General features: G+C 32.9%; 1 protein-coding gene and 1 long non-coding RNA gene across 5 annotated transcripts; one reads left to right on the forward strand and one right to left on the reverse strand.

The window, feature by feature from the left end:
- Positions 1–7,635: 7,635 nt before the first annotated feature.
- On the forward strand, positions 7,636–9,602 carry LOC111596641 (mitochondrial chaperone BCS1). Of its 3 annotated transcripts, none has more exons than XM_023310935.2 (2): positions 7,636–7,814; positions 8,241–9,602. In XM_023310935.2, the coding sequence occupies exon 2, from the start codon at positions 8,241–8,243 to the stop codon at positions 9,507–9,509; it is 1,269 nt and encodes a 422-aa protein (XP_023166703.1). In that variant the 5' UTR covers positions 7,636–7,814; the 3' UTR covers positions 9,510–9,602. The 3 variants fall into 3 exon arrangements, with proteins under 3 accessions (XP_023166703.1, XP_023166701.1, XP_023166702.1); XM_023310933.2 differs by having other exon boundaries at positions 7,637–7,814; positions 8,236–9,602; XM_023310934.2 differs by lacking the exon at positions 7,636–7,814 and adding an exon at positions 7,990–8,075 and having other exon boundaries at positions 8,236–9,602.
- A 4,965-nt stretch (positions 9,603–14,567) lies between these two features.
- LOC111596640 lies at positions 14,568–15,475 on the reverse strand. Of its 2 annotated transcripts, XR_002751260.2 has the most exons (4): positions 15,371–15,403; positions 15,170–15,268; positions 14,893–15,069; positions 14,568–14,813 (listed from the first exon to the last, which is right to left on the reverse strand). It is a non-coding gene; the product is annotated as an uncharacterized LOC111596640 (long non-coding RNA). The 2 variants fall into 2 exon arrangements; XR_002751259.2 differs by having other exon boundaries at positions 15,170–15,475.

Raw genomic sequence — 15,475 nt, forward strand, 5'->3', positions numbered from 1 at the left:
GTTTCTCTGTTCTTATTGGCGTTGTTTATAGGCCATTTACACTAGAATTTTTCTAGTGGAACGAACGGAATATAAATACGACGAGGTCGATAGATTATTTTGCACTCATATATGTATGTATAAAATTTGTGCCTATTACAATAAGAAAACCATCATCTACAAGGTACATATACTCAGAAAAAGGGTGTATGTGTATATTAAATTTGATATGTAAAAACCTAACAATCGAGAAAGATAGCATCGAAGGATTTTAAAACTAATAGATTTTGCCGTATTGTTCCGGCCACTAACAGTCTTCAACTTTTCAGAATATATTTACAATATTATTAATTTCAAAACTAACTTTATAATAATTGACATAAACGATAACAGTAAAATATAAATAATATAAATATTCTATATTTATTCCCACTATTTTAAGAGTGCCTATTGTTTACTCATTAAATCTGTGGCATGATTAGTATCACCTGATTAAAATGAGAAATCATGGCATAAAGGTTTTGCAAATGAATGTAACATATATAATATAAATATTCTTGTCATATATATTCACTATCCGTCCGTCTGTCGTATATGTGAACGCTACGATCTCAGCATCTATAAGAGCTGGAGACTTGATGTTTTTGTAGGTATAGCACGTGCATGTAAAGTTTGCTTAAAATAACCGACCACTGTTTTCTTTTTATTGTTATCGATTAAAAACATGATCCAAACGCAGTTTTGAAATGATAGCTCTTTCAGCTTAAGGGGCTGGAGCTTCCAAATTTTGTATTTAGTTTTGTGTATAATTTTTACAGTTTTGACTTTTGTTATATTGTGGATAACGGCTCAAAATTCCCCCAAATTCTTAAAATTTAAGTTCAATTGAAAATATGAAATAGTTTGCATTTTTACTAATGCAATAGATTTTGTAGATCATGTGCTGAAAATTGCATCACCATCCATTATGTAAAACATAAGTCATTAAGCAAAAGGTTTGCCCTTTTTGCAAAAGCACGTATCAGCGCCAAGCTCGAAATTAAGATTGAATTCTGCTTGAATTGTCAACTGCACAAGCGGTGCAGAGCAGACAGGTATTGGGTTCGATGCCAGGCGACGAAGGGACATTGTTTGGTTTTTTTTATTAATTATGAAGTGGCGGTGTTTGTAGAGTTGCGTTGGCAACGTTGGCACGAATCTTGGTGTTGGAATGTGCGTATTTATTTGTTTTTTTTTTTTATACTCGATACAAACTTCTGAAAATACTAAAAGAACTCCAGATAAGACTAGGATGAGGGTATCTCCTAGTCGGGTACCCCGTCTAGAGTTTTCTTACTTGTTGTTAAACATGCCTGTGTATGTCAGAGGTGAACAGACTTTTCCTTTTTTATACCCTAAACCATTGAAATTTGGAATTTAGGGTATACTAGTTTTGTTAATTGTTTGTAACAGGCAAACGGAGACGTGATAAACCACATAAAGTGTGTATTCTTAATCAACACAACGGACTCAGTTGATTTAGACATGTCCGTCTAGTCGGACAACCATTTGCACACAAATCTAAAGACTTGAAATTTTAAATGTACTGCTTAGCACACGCAATTCGTATTTATATATTTTTCCAATAACTCACTCTGATTTCTTGTTAGCGATTAAAACCTATAAATTTCGTTTGTTTTTTAACTGTTGACAAATACTATAAAGGCTGGAAACATCCTATAATGAATACAACCACACATATTATTATATTATATTATACACTGAAAATTGTATTAATAGATTTCACAGCAAAAAACGTATTAAGCAAATAAGTTTCCAGAAAAAAGACTAAACTGCAGCCCAACCGCAGTCGCTGCGTAAACTTAGCCAGTAAGCAACGCTGTTGACTATATGTTGTTTCTATTGTGTGTGGAAAATAAATGTAGAATGCTAAGTTTCAGTTCTTTACAGAGTTCAGGGTATTTCGTAGTCGGTCATTCTCGACTAGAACACTCATACTTTTTTTATGTTATTTTACAGATAACGTTTGGCATATACTCAGATCTTTATAAGCTCTATTATTATTATTAAAGGTACCGTATAATGAAGCAATATAATATTTTTAGGAAAAGATAAGCCTGTAACGAATCAATATGTGTACAATAAAATGTTTTCGACCTTCAGAATCACTCGAGTGAAAGCTTCTATCGCCTAATAAAGTACACATAAATCATAAAGTACTGCAAAATCTAGGCAGAAGTGAGGACATAATGCAAGGCTTATAATTTAAATGTATATAAACACCATTTAAAACCCCGCCATGATTTTCACCCTTTTTAAAATACGCAATACAGTCTCCGCCATATCATACTTTATAAAGATAAAGTAGAAGTACTTTAATTGACTGTTCCCCGAATAAAGCTCTGCGAAAAACTGCGATTTAAATCATTATACTTTTCTTTTTCAAATACATATAAAACAACAAAATTATAGAAGCACATATAAGCACTCAGTCTGCTTATTGCGCAGTTCACGCGCCGTCAGCTCTGTATTATAATAAAAGATTAAAAATTCTTATGGTATACATGAATATATATTTAAAATTTCAATGCCATTAATCCCTGAATTCTCCTTTTCAATAAGTTCAGGGCAAAACAAACTACTCGACTAAACGTTGCGAAGAGGCTTTTTTTCAATTATTATGCACCTATTTTATACAAACTTTATAAACAATATATACACACATGCATACACAAGTTACCAACGCAAACCAAAGCGCTGAACCCCTTCAAGCCACCCCTCAGTGTATCAAAGCTGATAAACCGCGTAGCTTAAACTAAGTATATGTCATTAGCCAAATATTCAAATTTTTGGTGAGAGCAAATCATGCCGATTCTTGGAATATCCATAATGTACCCTGAACGCGGTCCTATTGGTGATTTTTAATATTTTCCATAGCTTGTATAAAAATAAAAACCGACATTACAACACCAAGTTTCCAACCCACATTGTCTACGCAACGTGCTTCAACTCTACCAACACCGCCACTTCATAATTTTTCATAACTAAAAACTTCACAATTAAAAAATAATAAAACCAAAAAAATGACCCTACGCCGCAAGGCTCGAACATAGAACTTGACATGTTGTTTTTGCAAATTGGCCAAACGATTTGTTTAATAGCTTCTGTTTTACTTAATGCATTTTAATAAAATTTTCAGCATATGATCTACATATTCTATTGGCTAGGTAAAGTGCAAAAGCCTTCACATAATGGTATCCGGTATCCAACAAAAAACAAAATTGCATAAAATATACTTACAAATAAATACAAAATTTTAGTCTCTAGCTTTTAAGACGTCCGAGATATAATTTATTAACTGCATTTCAATCATATTTTTATTCGATAACAATTAAATACGAATAGTTCACACATACGGACAGACGGAGGGACATGGCATTATACCCATATATAGCAATATCCTCATTTCCTATATTAATCAGCATAATTTTATACATGTTTCGCTTTATCAATAGAATTGATGAAAACCATGTGTCATTGTTAAGGTTTCATTGTCTAGGGTTTGATTGATCAATGCTCGAGAGTCATGTAGTGGAGTGGTTCAAAATTACCTTTTTTGTTTGATAACTTTTGTTTTACTTATTTGGATTTCAAGGAATTTTTCAGTATTTGATCTACATATTCTATTGGATTAGTAGAAATGCAAAATTGTTCACATATTGGCCCTATTTCTAACTGAACTTAAGTTTAATGAATTTGGGGGAATGTAGAGTCGGTATCCAAAATTAAAAAAAAAAAACTAAATTTTATAATTTAAGATCTGCATTTGGATTGTTTTTAATCGATAACAATAAAACGGGAATAGTTATCGAATACTTCAGACAAAGTTGATATGCACATACTATACATAGACCTATAAAAGAAATGTCAAATCTCTAGCTCTTATAGATGCTCAATTCACACATAAGGACAGATGGACAGGGCTCAATCAAAAGATATATTCCCATTTTATTTTCAATGGGATCAGGGTATAAAAAGCAAGAATGAGACTGCATAATATCCATTAACGGTCTAAGAGTTGCCAGTATCAATAGTACCTTAGTCATCAAATCTTAAGATGAATATAAAAACTCTTGAAAACAGTGAAAATAACAGATTTTATCGAATAAACTACAAATTCCAACTATTATTTTTATCGCCCTAAATATAAATTTTTCCGGCATGGCCCCTTTAGGCTGTAGAAGTTTAAGCGGCTTGTACAGACGATTATGTATTCCAAAATTCAAGTATCTACCTCCAACAGTGTACATAATATAGCTACATAGCTATATACACTATAGTCAGATCTAAATTGCCAAAAATTGAGACAGTCACTCACATGTTAAACTGGTATTCTTGCTCTAAATGGAGGATACATTTTTACTCCCCATCTGTCTGTCTGAATTGCTGTAAAACCATATGATCTGAAATGTTGAATGTACTCGTGTTTAGCATTTTATTTTTATGATAATTTTTTCAATTAATTATCCCATACAAATCAATAATTTGACTTCGTCTTTTAAGTCTAGCATCCATATTACTGAGGGCTCCTGTAGTGGACACGCACATTTAGTATACTTTGGATTTTTGCTACCTAACCGCCCTTTCCCGATACTTAGTATCGATACACGACGATTTGGAGGCTCCAAGAGAAAATGGCGCACTAACAGAACCCTGTATCCCGGTCCTGTCACCAATCCAGCAGGCGGCTTAGCTACGCGTTAGACCAAGCCAAATGCATTTGGGTACGTTGTGGAGTTGCGAATGAGACGACGTCACCCTTTTCGATACTGCTCTTACATCCACATCTCGGCGACTTCTTCAACGAAACCATAAGCGATACTCGATACTAAATATCGATACTAACAATCGATACTTGGTATACCGTGAATTTAGGCAGAAAGCAACTTTAATGTCTTAGCAGTTACGGAATGCATAATAAAATTATTACGCATCAATCTGAAGGCTTACGACCCGCTATAACATCGGTATAACATACCATACAATAAGGACCCAGTCAATTCTTAACCCACCAATCTGGTGCCAATTATGTATGTGATCGACGGTGTTCATTATACATTATTCCCATTGAAAATGGGAAACCCGAAAATAACCCTAAGCGAATAGATCATATGCTGAAAATTTCATTAAAATCCATTAAGTAAAACAGAAGTTATTAAACAAGCGCCAAGTGTACGCATTTTTCCTACACATGTGCACCCATACACATTCTAATGCGTACATACCTTTCTATTCCAAATTTTATAGTGGAAGAACTAACATTTTGGGTGCGTTTGGTGAACAAATTTACATTTTTTTTTGTGGGTTGTGCCTGATTTTTTTTTTTTTAAAGATACAAAACGCAATAATAATTGTGAAAAAGCGAAAACAGATATGGTTTGAAAAAGCTTACACTACACACACATTTTGATTGTTGATAGATAAAAAATACATGACAAGCCTTGACAATGTTACAAGATCTAAAACATAAAAAAATGCATCACATTACATTACATTACTAACATTAAATTGGTAACTTTTAGAGAAACATTTTTCACGCTATCAAGAAACTGATTACTCATTGCGTTTTGGAATTAACTTTTAAAATGATGATGTGGCATTGATGAGGTCCAATTGATATATTATAATTACATGTTTGGCAAATCTGTTCCAGAATTAATTGAAAGGTATAATATATAAATAAATTAAGATATTTGTAAGTTCATTTATTTTATTTATTTATGTCAAATGTTCATGACGAGCCACGTTGGTGTACTCCGAGCTGTATTTTTAATCTAAACTTAAATAACCGTTTATCTAGACGCACGGGATGCCGTCCGACCGCGGTTCCCGTTGCTCCTCTTGCTATTGCTGTTTGTCTTGTTGGCACGCACATCACAAACAACCGTTACTAATATTATAACAGTTATTTATATATAGAACAGACGACTGCTTAAGCACAGTATATTATCAAGACTTAAGTAAAAACCAAAAATATAAATGCAAGAGCCTAGCCTAGAGTGTTCTAGATGATCAAATAGGCTGACCTTACGGTATGTGCAAGATCTCATATAAGATAAGATAAGATCGTTTCCTGTGTTATGCAGCACATATGTTATGTTAACTTATATGTTTATAATATTAATCGCGCGGAAAACGAAGGCAGGCTTGAAGAAAAGACCACAGGTGGGCGTAAACGAAAAATTTACAGTTGGACAACACGCTTTATAATGCGGAAGATTCACAAAAATCCGCAAAAATCAACACGGACACTTGCCAAGGACCTTAAGGAAGAATGTGAATTAGATTTGTCACATGAAACAGTACGTCAGACCATTATACGGCATAGGTAGTCTGCTGCTTTTATTGGTAACACTTTAATATTGCTGTAAACATGATTAATCAGCCGGAAAACATGATATTTTGCGGCGAAATAAAAGTAGGCCAGTGGTACTATTATTTCGTCGCAAAATATGATGTTATTAACTATCTTTGAAAGCAGAATCATAATTTGATGTTTAAACACCATGATTGCCTCATTTTAAAGATGCATTAAAGAAAAGTGCGAAAAATTGTGGGTTGTTTAATAACAATAAGACAAATTTAAAATTCTATCAAGACAATGATTCAAGACTTAAGGGAATTAATGGGTCCCCTACAATTGTGAAAAGGTTCTTGATACACCACCATACAATTCCGATCTGAACCCCATTGAACATTTGGGTCTAGCTAAAGAAAAGACAGAGGAAACGGGATCCAAAAAACCCAACAAAGCTAAAAGCTGTTATCCGAGAAGTGTGGCAAAAGCTCCATCTTAAATTCTTAATAAAAATGGTCGATTAAAATTAGCATAATTTGTTTTCTATTTTAAGTTTAGAACAATCAAAGTGTTTTGTAATAGTGAACACGCAAAAGTCAGTGCGAGTTACATTTTCTCTCAGACCTGGAAGTGATCCTGCAGTCACATTAAACGGTCATGCTATACCTGTTAGTGAATCGCAGAAATTCCTATCGTTAAAACACTATATGCAAAAATATACATGAATAAGCTACATAACCAGGATAATGCTCTAGCACTAAGACTACTGGATGACTCAAGCAACCATAGGTGACTTAAAAGATTTCATGTCCAAGACTTGCCCCACAGAAATAGATAAATATGTAAAATTGGTAAATATATGTATGAATTAATGTCATTGGATCCCAAGCCATCCGGTTACTTAATATAATTGTTAAAAATTTAAAAACAGCAACATTAGAAAAAAAATATATTGTTAATTATTATTAGTTTACTTATTTTTTTTATAAATTAACTCAAAAAATATTAATAATAAATAAATATTAATAATAATAAAAATAAATATTTTTAAAGTGTTTATCATTTTTAAAACTTTTAATTAATTTTGAAATAAAGGTGATCAATTGTGCATCTGAAATCAAAAATTGTATTATTTTTTCACAGTTTAAAGAGTTGTTTGACAAATTGTATATAAGCACATAATTGGCGATAGTTCGTATGTGGCCGAGGATGCACGACTTTCCGTAATCGATGATTACTAACCTTGAGGCTCGTGTCATCCGTAAGTTTTTTTTGAAAACGACAAAAAATAGTACTATGGAAAAATAATCGGCCACTTGCCGATACTTGTTGTACCATAATTGCTATCATGAATTTCTCATGTGGGATTGTTGTTACTTAATCGAGCATAAAAAGTGAAAGCTTTATGAACATGCTTACATAATCAGGATAATTAACAATTATAGGATAATAGAATAAAATATTTCGCTCTAACAAGGTAATTAAATATGAATAAAACCCGAAAGCGTTCAATTATTTATTGTTCCACCTCTAAATGAATATGTGTACATACATTTTACTTTATGAATAATATGAGTATGCAATTAACATTTGAATCAATTCTTATACCAATAGGAAAGTAGTTATTAACCTATGTATATTATAAACAAAATATTGAAATTGTCAAAAGGAGGACATGGACCCGATAGAAATACTATCTATTAATGTATAGTAAGATAGTCCATAATCTCTGAGTATGGTAAATAACATATTTTTGAAGAAAGGCCGGTTCATTCCTATGGCATGTAAATGATATATATATTCGATTCGTCTCGACTTTAAATAGTTTAGCTAGCCAACTAATTAATTATTAAGAGTGACGCGTTATAAATATATATATTTACATATTTTTGTTTAAGATAAGATGACCTGGACGGAATTAATATCGAGTCTTTCCACAAATCCATATTTTGGTGCTGGATTTGGTTTATTTGGAGTTGGCGCAAGCGCAGCACTGCTTAGAAAAGGTCTACAAGGAGCAACAATTTTATTTCGCCGTCACTTAATGATTACATTAGAAGTACCATGCAGAGACAAATCATATCAATGGCTTCTAAAATGGATAGCTGTCAGAGGAGCTAAAAAAACACAGCACTTAAGTGTAGAAACATCTTTTTTACAAAACGATAATGGTCAGGTAAAAACAAGTTACGACTTCATACCTAGCATTGGGAAGCACTTATTTCAATACAAGAATAATTGGATTCAAGTTGAGAGGACAAGAGAGCAACAAACGTTAGATTTACATATGGGCGTGCCCTGGGAGTCTGTAACATTGACAGCTTTTGGTAACAATAAAAAAATATATTTTGATATCCTAGAAGAAGCCCGTGAACTAGCTTTACAGGCCACAGAGGGAAAAACACTGATGTATACAGCAATGGGTTCTGAGTGGAGACCATTTGGTCATCCTAGAAGACGTAGGCCTACATCTTCTGTGGTGTTGGACCTTGGGATATCTGAAAAAATAATTTCCGATTGTAATGATTTTATTCAAAATTCATTATGGTACACACATCGGGGAATTCCCTACCGTAGAGGATATTTGTTGTATGGGCCTCCAGGCTGTGGTAAATCAAGTTTTATTACTGCCTTAGCGGGAAAGTTGGAATATGGAATATGCTTGCTTAATTTATCGGAAAGGGGACTTACTGATGACAGATTAAATCATCTTCTAAATGTTGCACCAGAGCAAACAATAATTTTACTTGAAGACATTGATGCTGCATTTGTTTCACGAGAATCTACATTGCACCAAAAATCTGCGTATGATGGCTTAAATAGAATAACGTTTAGCGGATTGCTAAACTGCTTAGATGGTGTAGCATCTACTGAAGCACGGATTGTTTTTATGACGACGAATTATATAGATCGGTTAGATCCCGCATTAATTCGCCCTGGTCGAATTGATTTAAAAGAATACATAGGATATTGCACTCAATATCAGCTTGAAGAAATGTTCAAAAAATTTTTTGGTGACAATGAAATTTTAAAATCTGCGGAGTTCGCTCAAAAAGTCATCGAGTCATCGCGATCAGTTAGTCCAGCTCAAATACAAGGGTTTTTCATGCAACATAAATCTTCTTCGCCACAACATGTAGTAGACTGTTGTAGTAGCATTTGGGAAAATTAGTAATTAGTATTGTTTTTAGTATATTTTTATACATAAAATTATTGTTATTTTAGAAAAAAGTACACTGATTTACAAGTGGGCAAAGCCGTACGATTAAACAATAAATCTAAAAAATGTATATATTGAATGTATAATTTCTTTGTCTATATTATTAAAATGTATGAACGGTGTTTGGTTGATATTATAAATTACGCAAACATTATCAAACTTAGACTTATGATCAATATTTACCATCTATATTAATTTACACCCTGGGGAATATTTATTTCTTGATAGTATATATAGTAAGAGGCAGAATAAGGCGTAGCACAGTTTATAACGTATCTTATCGATTAGGACAAGGAGGTCTGAGTCTTTGTCCGCCTGAATGAATTCAGCGATCTTGTAAATTACAAAATGAGCTATATCCCTAAAATTCGACACGCGAGTTACTGTTCAGATCGACAAAAAAGTATAAATCTAAGACTAGATGCGTGCCAAGTCGACTATATTATTTTGTACAAATCCTGTTATATATATAAAACAAGTAAAAATGTTGCAGTCAAACAAGTCCTTAGAAAGGTTGATGCAATATCAGCGTCTTACTGAAATCATAAATATTGTGAAATACCCAAGGACGTACCAACACACTCTCAGTGTAACTGTCTCACACACATTCTCAGCACGCACTGTCACGTTCTGATACAGTACGTTCCGACATATATTTATTATTATAGTAAAGAGGCATACCTATATATATTCTACAGGTTTACAGTAAGAAACGTAACATTTAACAACTAATTACTGTTGAACTCTATTGATCTATTGATCTAATTGATATATATAATTTTCTTGAGAACGTGCAAATCGAAAAAAAACTCCTTACACAATTTTGGAGCTGGTTGCGCTACGCCCGACTTCAATATTTTTACTTATTTTATATGGGCGTTTCACTCATCAATATGGATTGGTTCCCATATTCATATTCATTCATATTCATATAACAGAACTCGTATAATAAATTAGAGACATATATATTTGCATCGGTGGAGGAGGTCTACGTCTCCTACAGGAGACGTGGCTAAGACTATAAAGAATATTATGATTTGTGGCGGGCTTCATGCTACCATGAAGCGAAGATAACTCCAGCAAAAAGTAAGCACTTTAAGATCAGGACTAAGATCAGAACACACACCCATGCCGAATTTAAAGTATATATATATATATATATATATATATATATATATATACTCACAATACTCAAAATAATCAATAGCTTATTAACGAGCACATCGACGTAATACTACTTTGCGAAACACACCTTTCATTATGAGAGGATACTTATACTGGTAAGGCACCCGGTGTGAATGACATTAATAGTTTTGCAAATGGTTAAAACAGGAAGAAGAACATGCTCAATGTCGTATCCCTGTTAGTTAAGTGATTGTTTAGTGTGAATATATATCGATTTTCTCGGTATGTATGTGGTCTATGGCTGTTATGTGTGAATATGTATCGATTGTATAATATTAAGGAGACGGATCATGCTTCAGTCACTTTTTCCGGCAAAGCTGAGACTGACAGGTGACTGCGATACAAGTCACCTATCTTAATCTTGAAAATAATATCTCTTATAGAATATAACACGTTCAGTGTGCTTTTTGATATTTTGGTTGACAACAATCCAGATCGGTCAAAGCTAATTAGCTGATGTAGCTCTGACAAGTCATCAGGTTTGTAAATTTGATTTTTTTTTTTTTTGTAAATCCAAGGAGCATTTCATTGATTCGTGTTCGGCGTAGTACTTGTTAATCAGCCCACTGTCGGTATTTTCTGTTAGCCCCACTACTCCATTCTGTACAGATACAGCTCTCAGACTACTTCAGCTGCCTCAGCAGTTGTATCGGCAGTTACTCGTCCCTCTTGGTCGCAATTATTCTAGTCTATCAATCATGCTAGTCTCGCCTTAGATCAAGTTCTTTTGGTAACTGCTATCATTAAGATAAACGATTCTACCAATTAGTTAGTAGGCTTTATACATACTAAGGTAAACTTTATAGCTGAAAGCAATAGCCAAGCAGTTAAAGCTAAGAGAACATAGAAAGGGAATTCAATTGTTTTGACGGATAGTCATCTGTTCGTCACAGTATTCAAACCTTGATAACATAACGAACGGACGATATATGATATTTTTGTATAAGCCAGAGAAAAAGTGATCAATGTACCTGAAGGCGTACTCTTCGCAGATGCTCAGTCCCACAAGCTACAACGTATAGATCTGCTGCTTATTGTTAATATCTTTTGTGATGTACTAGGAGAAAGCCGATTAAAGGGAGCTGCCAATTCTCCAACTGCAATGTACAGGACTTAATTGAATTGCATTTGGTGGGCGCCGATTAAAGGATATTATTGCTCGATCCTTGACTTTAACAAGTGATATAAAGGACGGAAGAAAAGCCAAATATATTATTATTATTTTTTTATTATTAGTTTATTAAGCCTGATCGTATGTCGTGCAAAGGTCCTGTTATAGGAAATGTGGTTACTTAGCCGCAATCTGATTTGCAGAATTTAATTGCGTCGCTACACTTAAGGTAAAATGCTGAAAGATCCATGGATTTCCTAATGCGTCAACGAGAGCTTACTGTTGCTACAGACGGACAGACAGACGGGCAAGGATAAATCGACTCAACTCATCGACTTGGGGGAAAGAAGCAGGTAATTAAAATCCAAAATATAAAAATTTTCTGTAGTAATTAGGGGAATATACATTTACGGTACTCAAGATAAAATTAAAAAAACCAATGCAAATTATCGATTCCCATTTTAAAAGGGTTCAGAGTATAATAAATGCAATTATGTCGGTTATACTATGTGACTGATTTAGTATTATATAAATCGTAGTTATTTTCAGTTGCTAAAAGTAAGGCTCATAATACTCATTCACGAAGAAAAGAGTATATTAGCCCATATTATAATGACATATTTTCATCAGTTGCACCAATTTTATGTTGGAGATTTACTTAGATATTTCCAAAACTAAATAAATAAAATAAAAATAAATTGTAGACTTCATATTTAGAATACATTATCCCTTTCCTCACAATTGATTAAAAAATCTATTTCAAACATATATATATATATATATATATATATAATTATACCCTGGAAATTTAATTTAAAAAATCTAGAACATAAGTTTTTCAAAAATTAAGCTCCTGAGGTACCACATTGACCACTAGCATCATATTTTCTATAGGTACTCCAGATATATTGGGCAAAGAATGAACAGCAATCCTACTGTCGCTACTTTCTTAGTTGTAACTCCTCATAAGCAAGTTTTCTCATTTAGGCTTTCATATGAGACTTCAATTTATTCAATAGTTAGGAGCTATATTATATTGCTTGTACATTTTAAGCCAGTGGCTTTATTTCGAACCATAATTTAACGAATTCTTGTAAGATTGTTTAATTTAAAATCAATGTGCCTGTTTAACTTTCCACAACTATATGTGATCCCAAATTTTGGGCCACTCATATAAGCTCCTATCTTATAAGATTATTTTCAAGGAACTGTTGTTTTCAATCCCGCCGTCTTCTGCATGTTTATAAACATTATAAAACTAAATTTGTATTATAGATATGTATGGAAATGTCTATGACTTGTTAAGTAGTGTTAAGTGAATAATAGAATAAATCATAATACCTGTGATGAATTATTAGACCTTTTCGTGTTGATGAATTCATTAAAACAGTTGCATGTGTAATTTTAAAATATAACTTAAAATATCAAAGTGACTAATTATATAGTCTAGTCTGGAATATTACCACATTCTGTTATCATTATATTATTTTTCAATAAATTTATTTTGATTTTATTTAAATAAAAAATATTTAAAATTTGGAAAAGTTTTAATATATTCTAAATTCGTGAAATCTATCTTTCTATCATCATTGGTTTGAATGTCTGTAAAGTTTGGGATGTATATATATATACTGACCGGCTATTCTAAGGAAACCTTTAATTTATTTAGTGGTTCTGCGAATAAATTTTGTATTAGGTTTAAAAAGAACCTTTTTTGTTGAAATTATATACTTTTGTCAAGTTTTAATTTAAGATTGGCGACTGCAAGTTTTACAAAGTCAAATTGTAGTGAATGCAAGTGTTCTTCGCGAGCGGTTGTAGATGCATCGTTTTTTACCACACAATATTTTTTATTAAGGGACGCAAAATATTATTCATTAATACGAAGACATTCATAGTGGAAAACCCTACACAGCCTGGATCCATTTCGACTTTAATAATTTCATAAATGACTTTTTTTAAAATTTAATTTAGAATTACGGTGAACTTTTATTGTCTTGAAGCTTTTTTTAATCTGGTTTTTATAAATGTGTAGTGTGAAGGTTAGTTGTCATTTACTGGTATGAATGGGGCAATAGGTAAACCAAAAACATACGACAACATCATATTATTAATTATTCATTTTATACCCTGACTCTGGTTTTGTGCAAATGTTTAAATCAATTGTAGTCTAGTGTGTGTAAGGTTTAGGTTGGCTTGGATGAGGTAAATAAAATGGCTTATTTGGGATGATTTGTTAGGATGGTTAGGTACCAATTTTAAAAGTTAAAATAGCCCACTCGCTTTTACTCCACAACACTCAAGCGTATATTTAGCGACAGCTGTTGTAGAGAGAGTTAAGCGATACAGAATAGAAATCCGCTAAAACGTAAGCTCATTTGGATAATATAAGATGTAAGCTTCTCTTCATTAATATAGCAATCATAACATAAAAGTTCGCAGACTCTATTGGTAATTTCATAACATCACATCAATATCTTACCGATACGACATATATTTACACCGCGTGTTTAATTAAGTTATGCCAATTTAAAAAAATAAAGCAATAAATATATATATACCTTATGATATAATAGACGAGATGCACGATAAGTTTGATAAACAGAACCATTATTTGCATAACAAATTTTAACAATTTGAAACGTTGCTTAGGTGTCAGCATATCCTTAAATAAACCAAGGTTAAACAGTAACTATCAGATAATATATGTGCTGTCAAATATAGCTGTGTTGTCAACTCAAAGTTGAGATGTTGAGTTTATTCACCTATTTATCCAAAGCATGGTAATGTGTTTACTACCCTTATATCGTTTGAAATTATTGTATGCGGTATGTCCCGCTTTTCCCCATGAGGCGTATGTTTCACTTCTGCCATGGGCTTAATAATGTCAAGAGTTTCGTGCTGACGTGCTGATCTCTGCATACGTTTTGTTGTATACCTTAGGTATTCTGGTATTTGTGCTACGGAAGAGTCTTTTAATATCCTATCATTTTCTATAGGAGTAAATTTACAATCTTTTTATATGCGGGTTTTACTCACTATTTTAAGTTTCTAGTACCAATAGTATGAAAAATATAGCAAAATTTGTACAAAACACTATATATTTCGATTCGATATTGGTCGTTCTGCGCGATTTTTTGTTGCTGCCGCTGTACCTCTTTGAATGCCATTTCTCAACGTAGACTTTTCGAGGACTCCAAATTGTCTTTTTATACCCTGATCAAATTGAAAATGGGAAAAATATTCTTAATCTTGATTTGGCAGGAAAATCCATTAAGTAAAACCGGAGTTATTAAGCTTTTTTTTCTATACATACACTCAAATGCGTGCGTTCTTTTCGAAATTACGAATGAATTGAATTGGCAGAAGCGGCGCTTATAGATGCCAGGTCCTAGGGTCGAGCCAGGTGGCGAACCTGTGTTTTTTTGTCGTTTTTATTTTTAATTATATTGGTAGTCTGTACGCGTTGCGTAGACAACGTAAGTTCAAAGCTTGTTGTTTTAATGACGGTTCTTACTTGTTTATTTTTTTAATACTCGATAAAAAGTATTGAAATTATTAAAAAAACCGATGGCACTAGGATCAGGGTATCTTCTAGTCGGTCAGAAGCCTTTTTACTTGT

The sequence above is a fragment of the Drosophila hydei genome, unplaced genomic scaffold, assembly GCF_003285905.1.
Source record: "Drosophila hydei strain 15085-1641.00,03,60 unplaced genomic scaffold, DhydRS2 tig00000384-arrow-arrow-pilon, whole genome shotgun sequence".
Classification (NCBI taxonomy): domain Eukaryota; kingdom Metazoa; phylum Arthropoda; class Insecta; order Diptera; family Drosophilidae; genus Drosophila; species Drosophila hydei.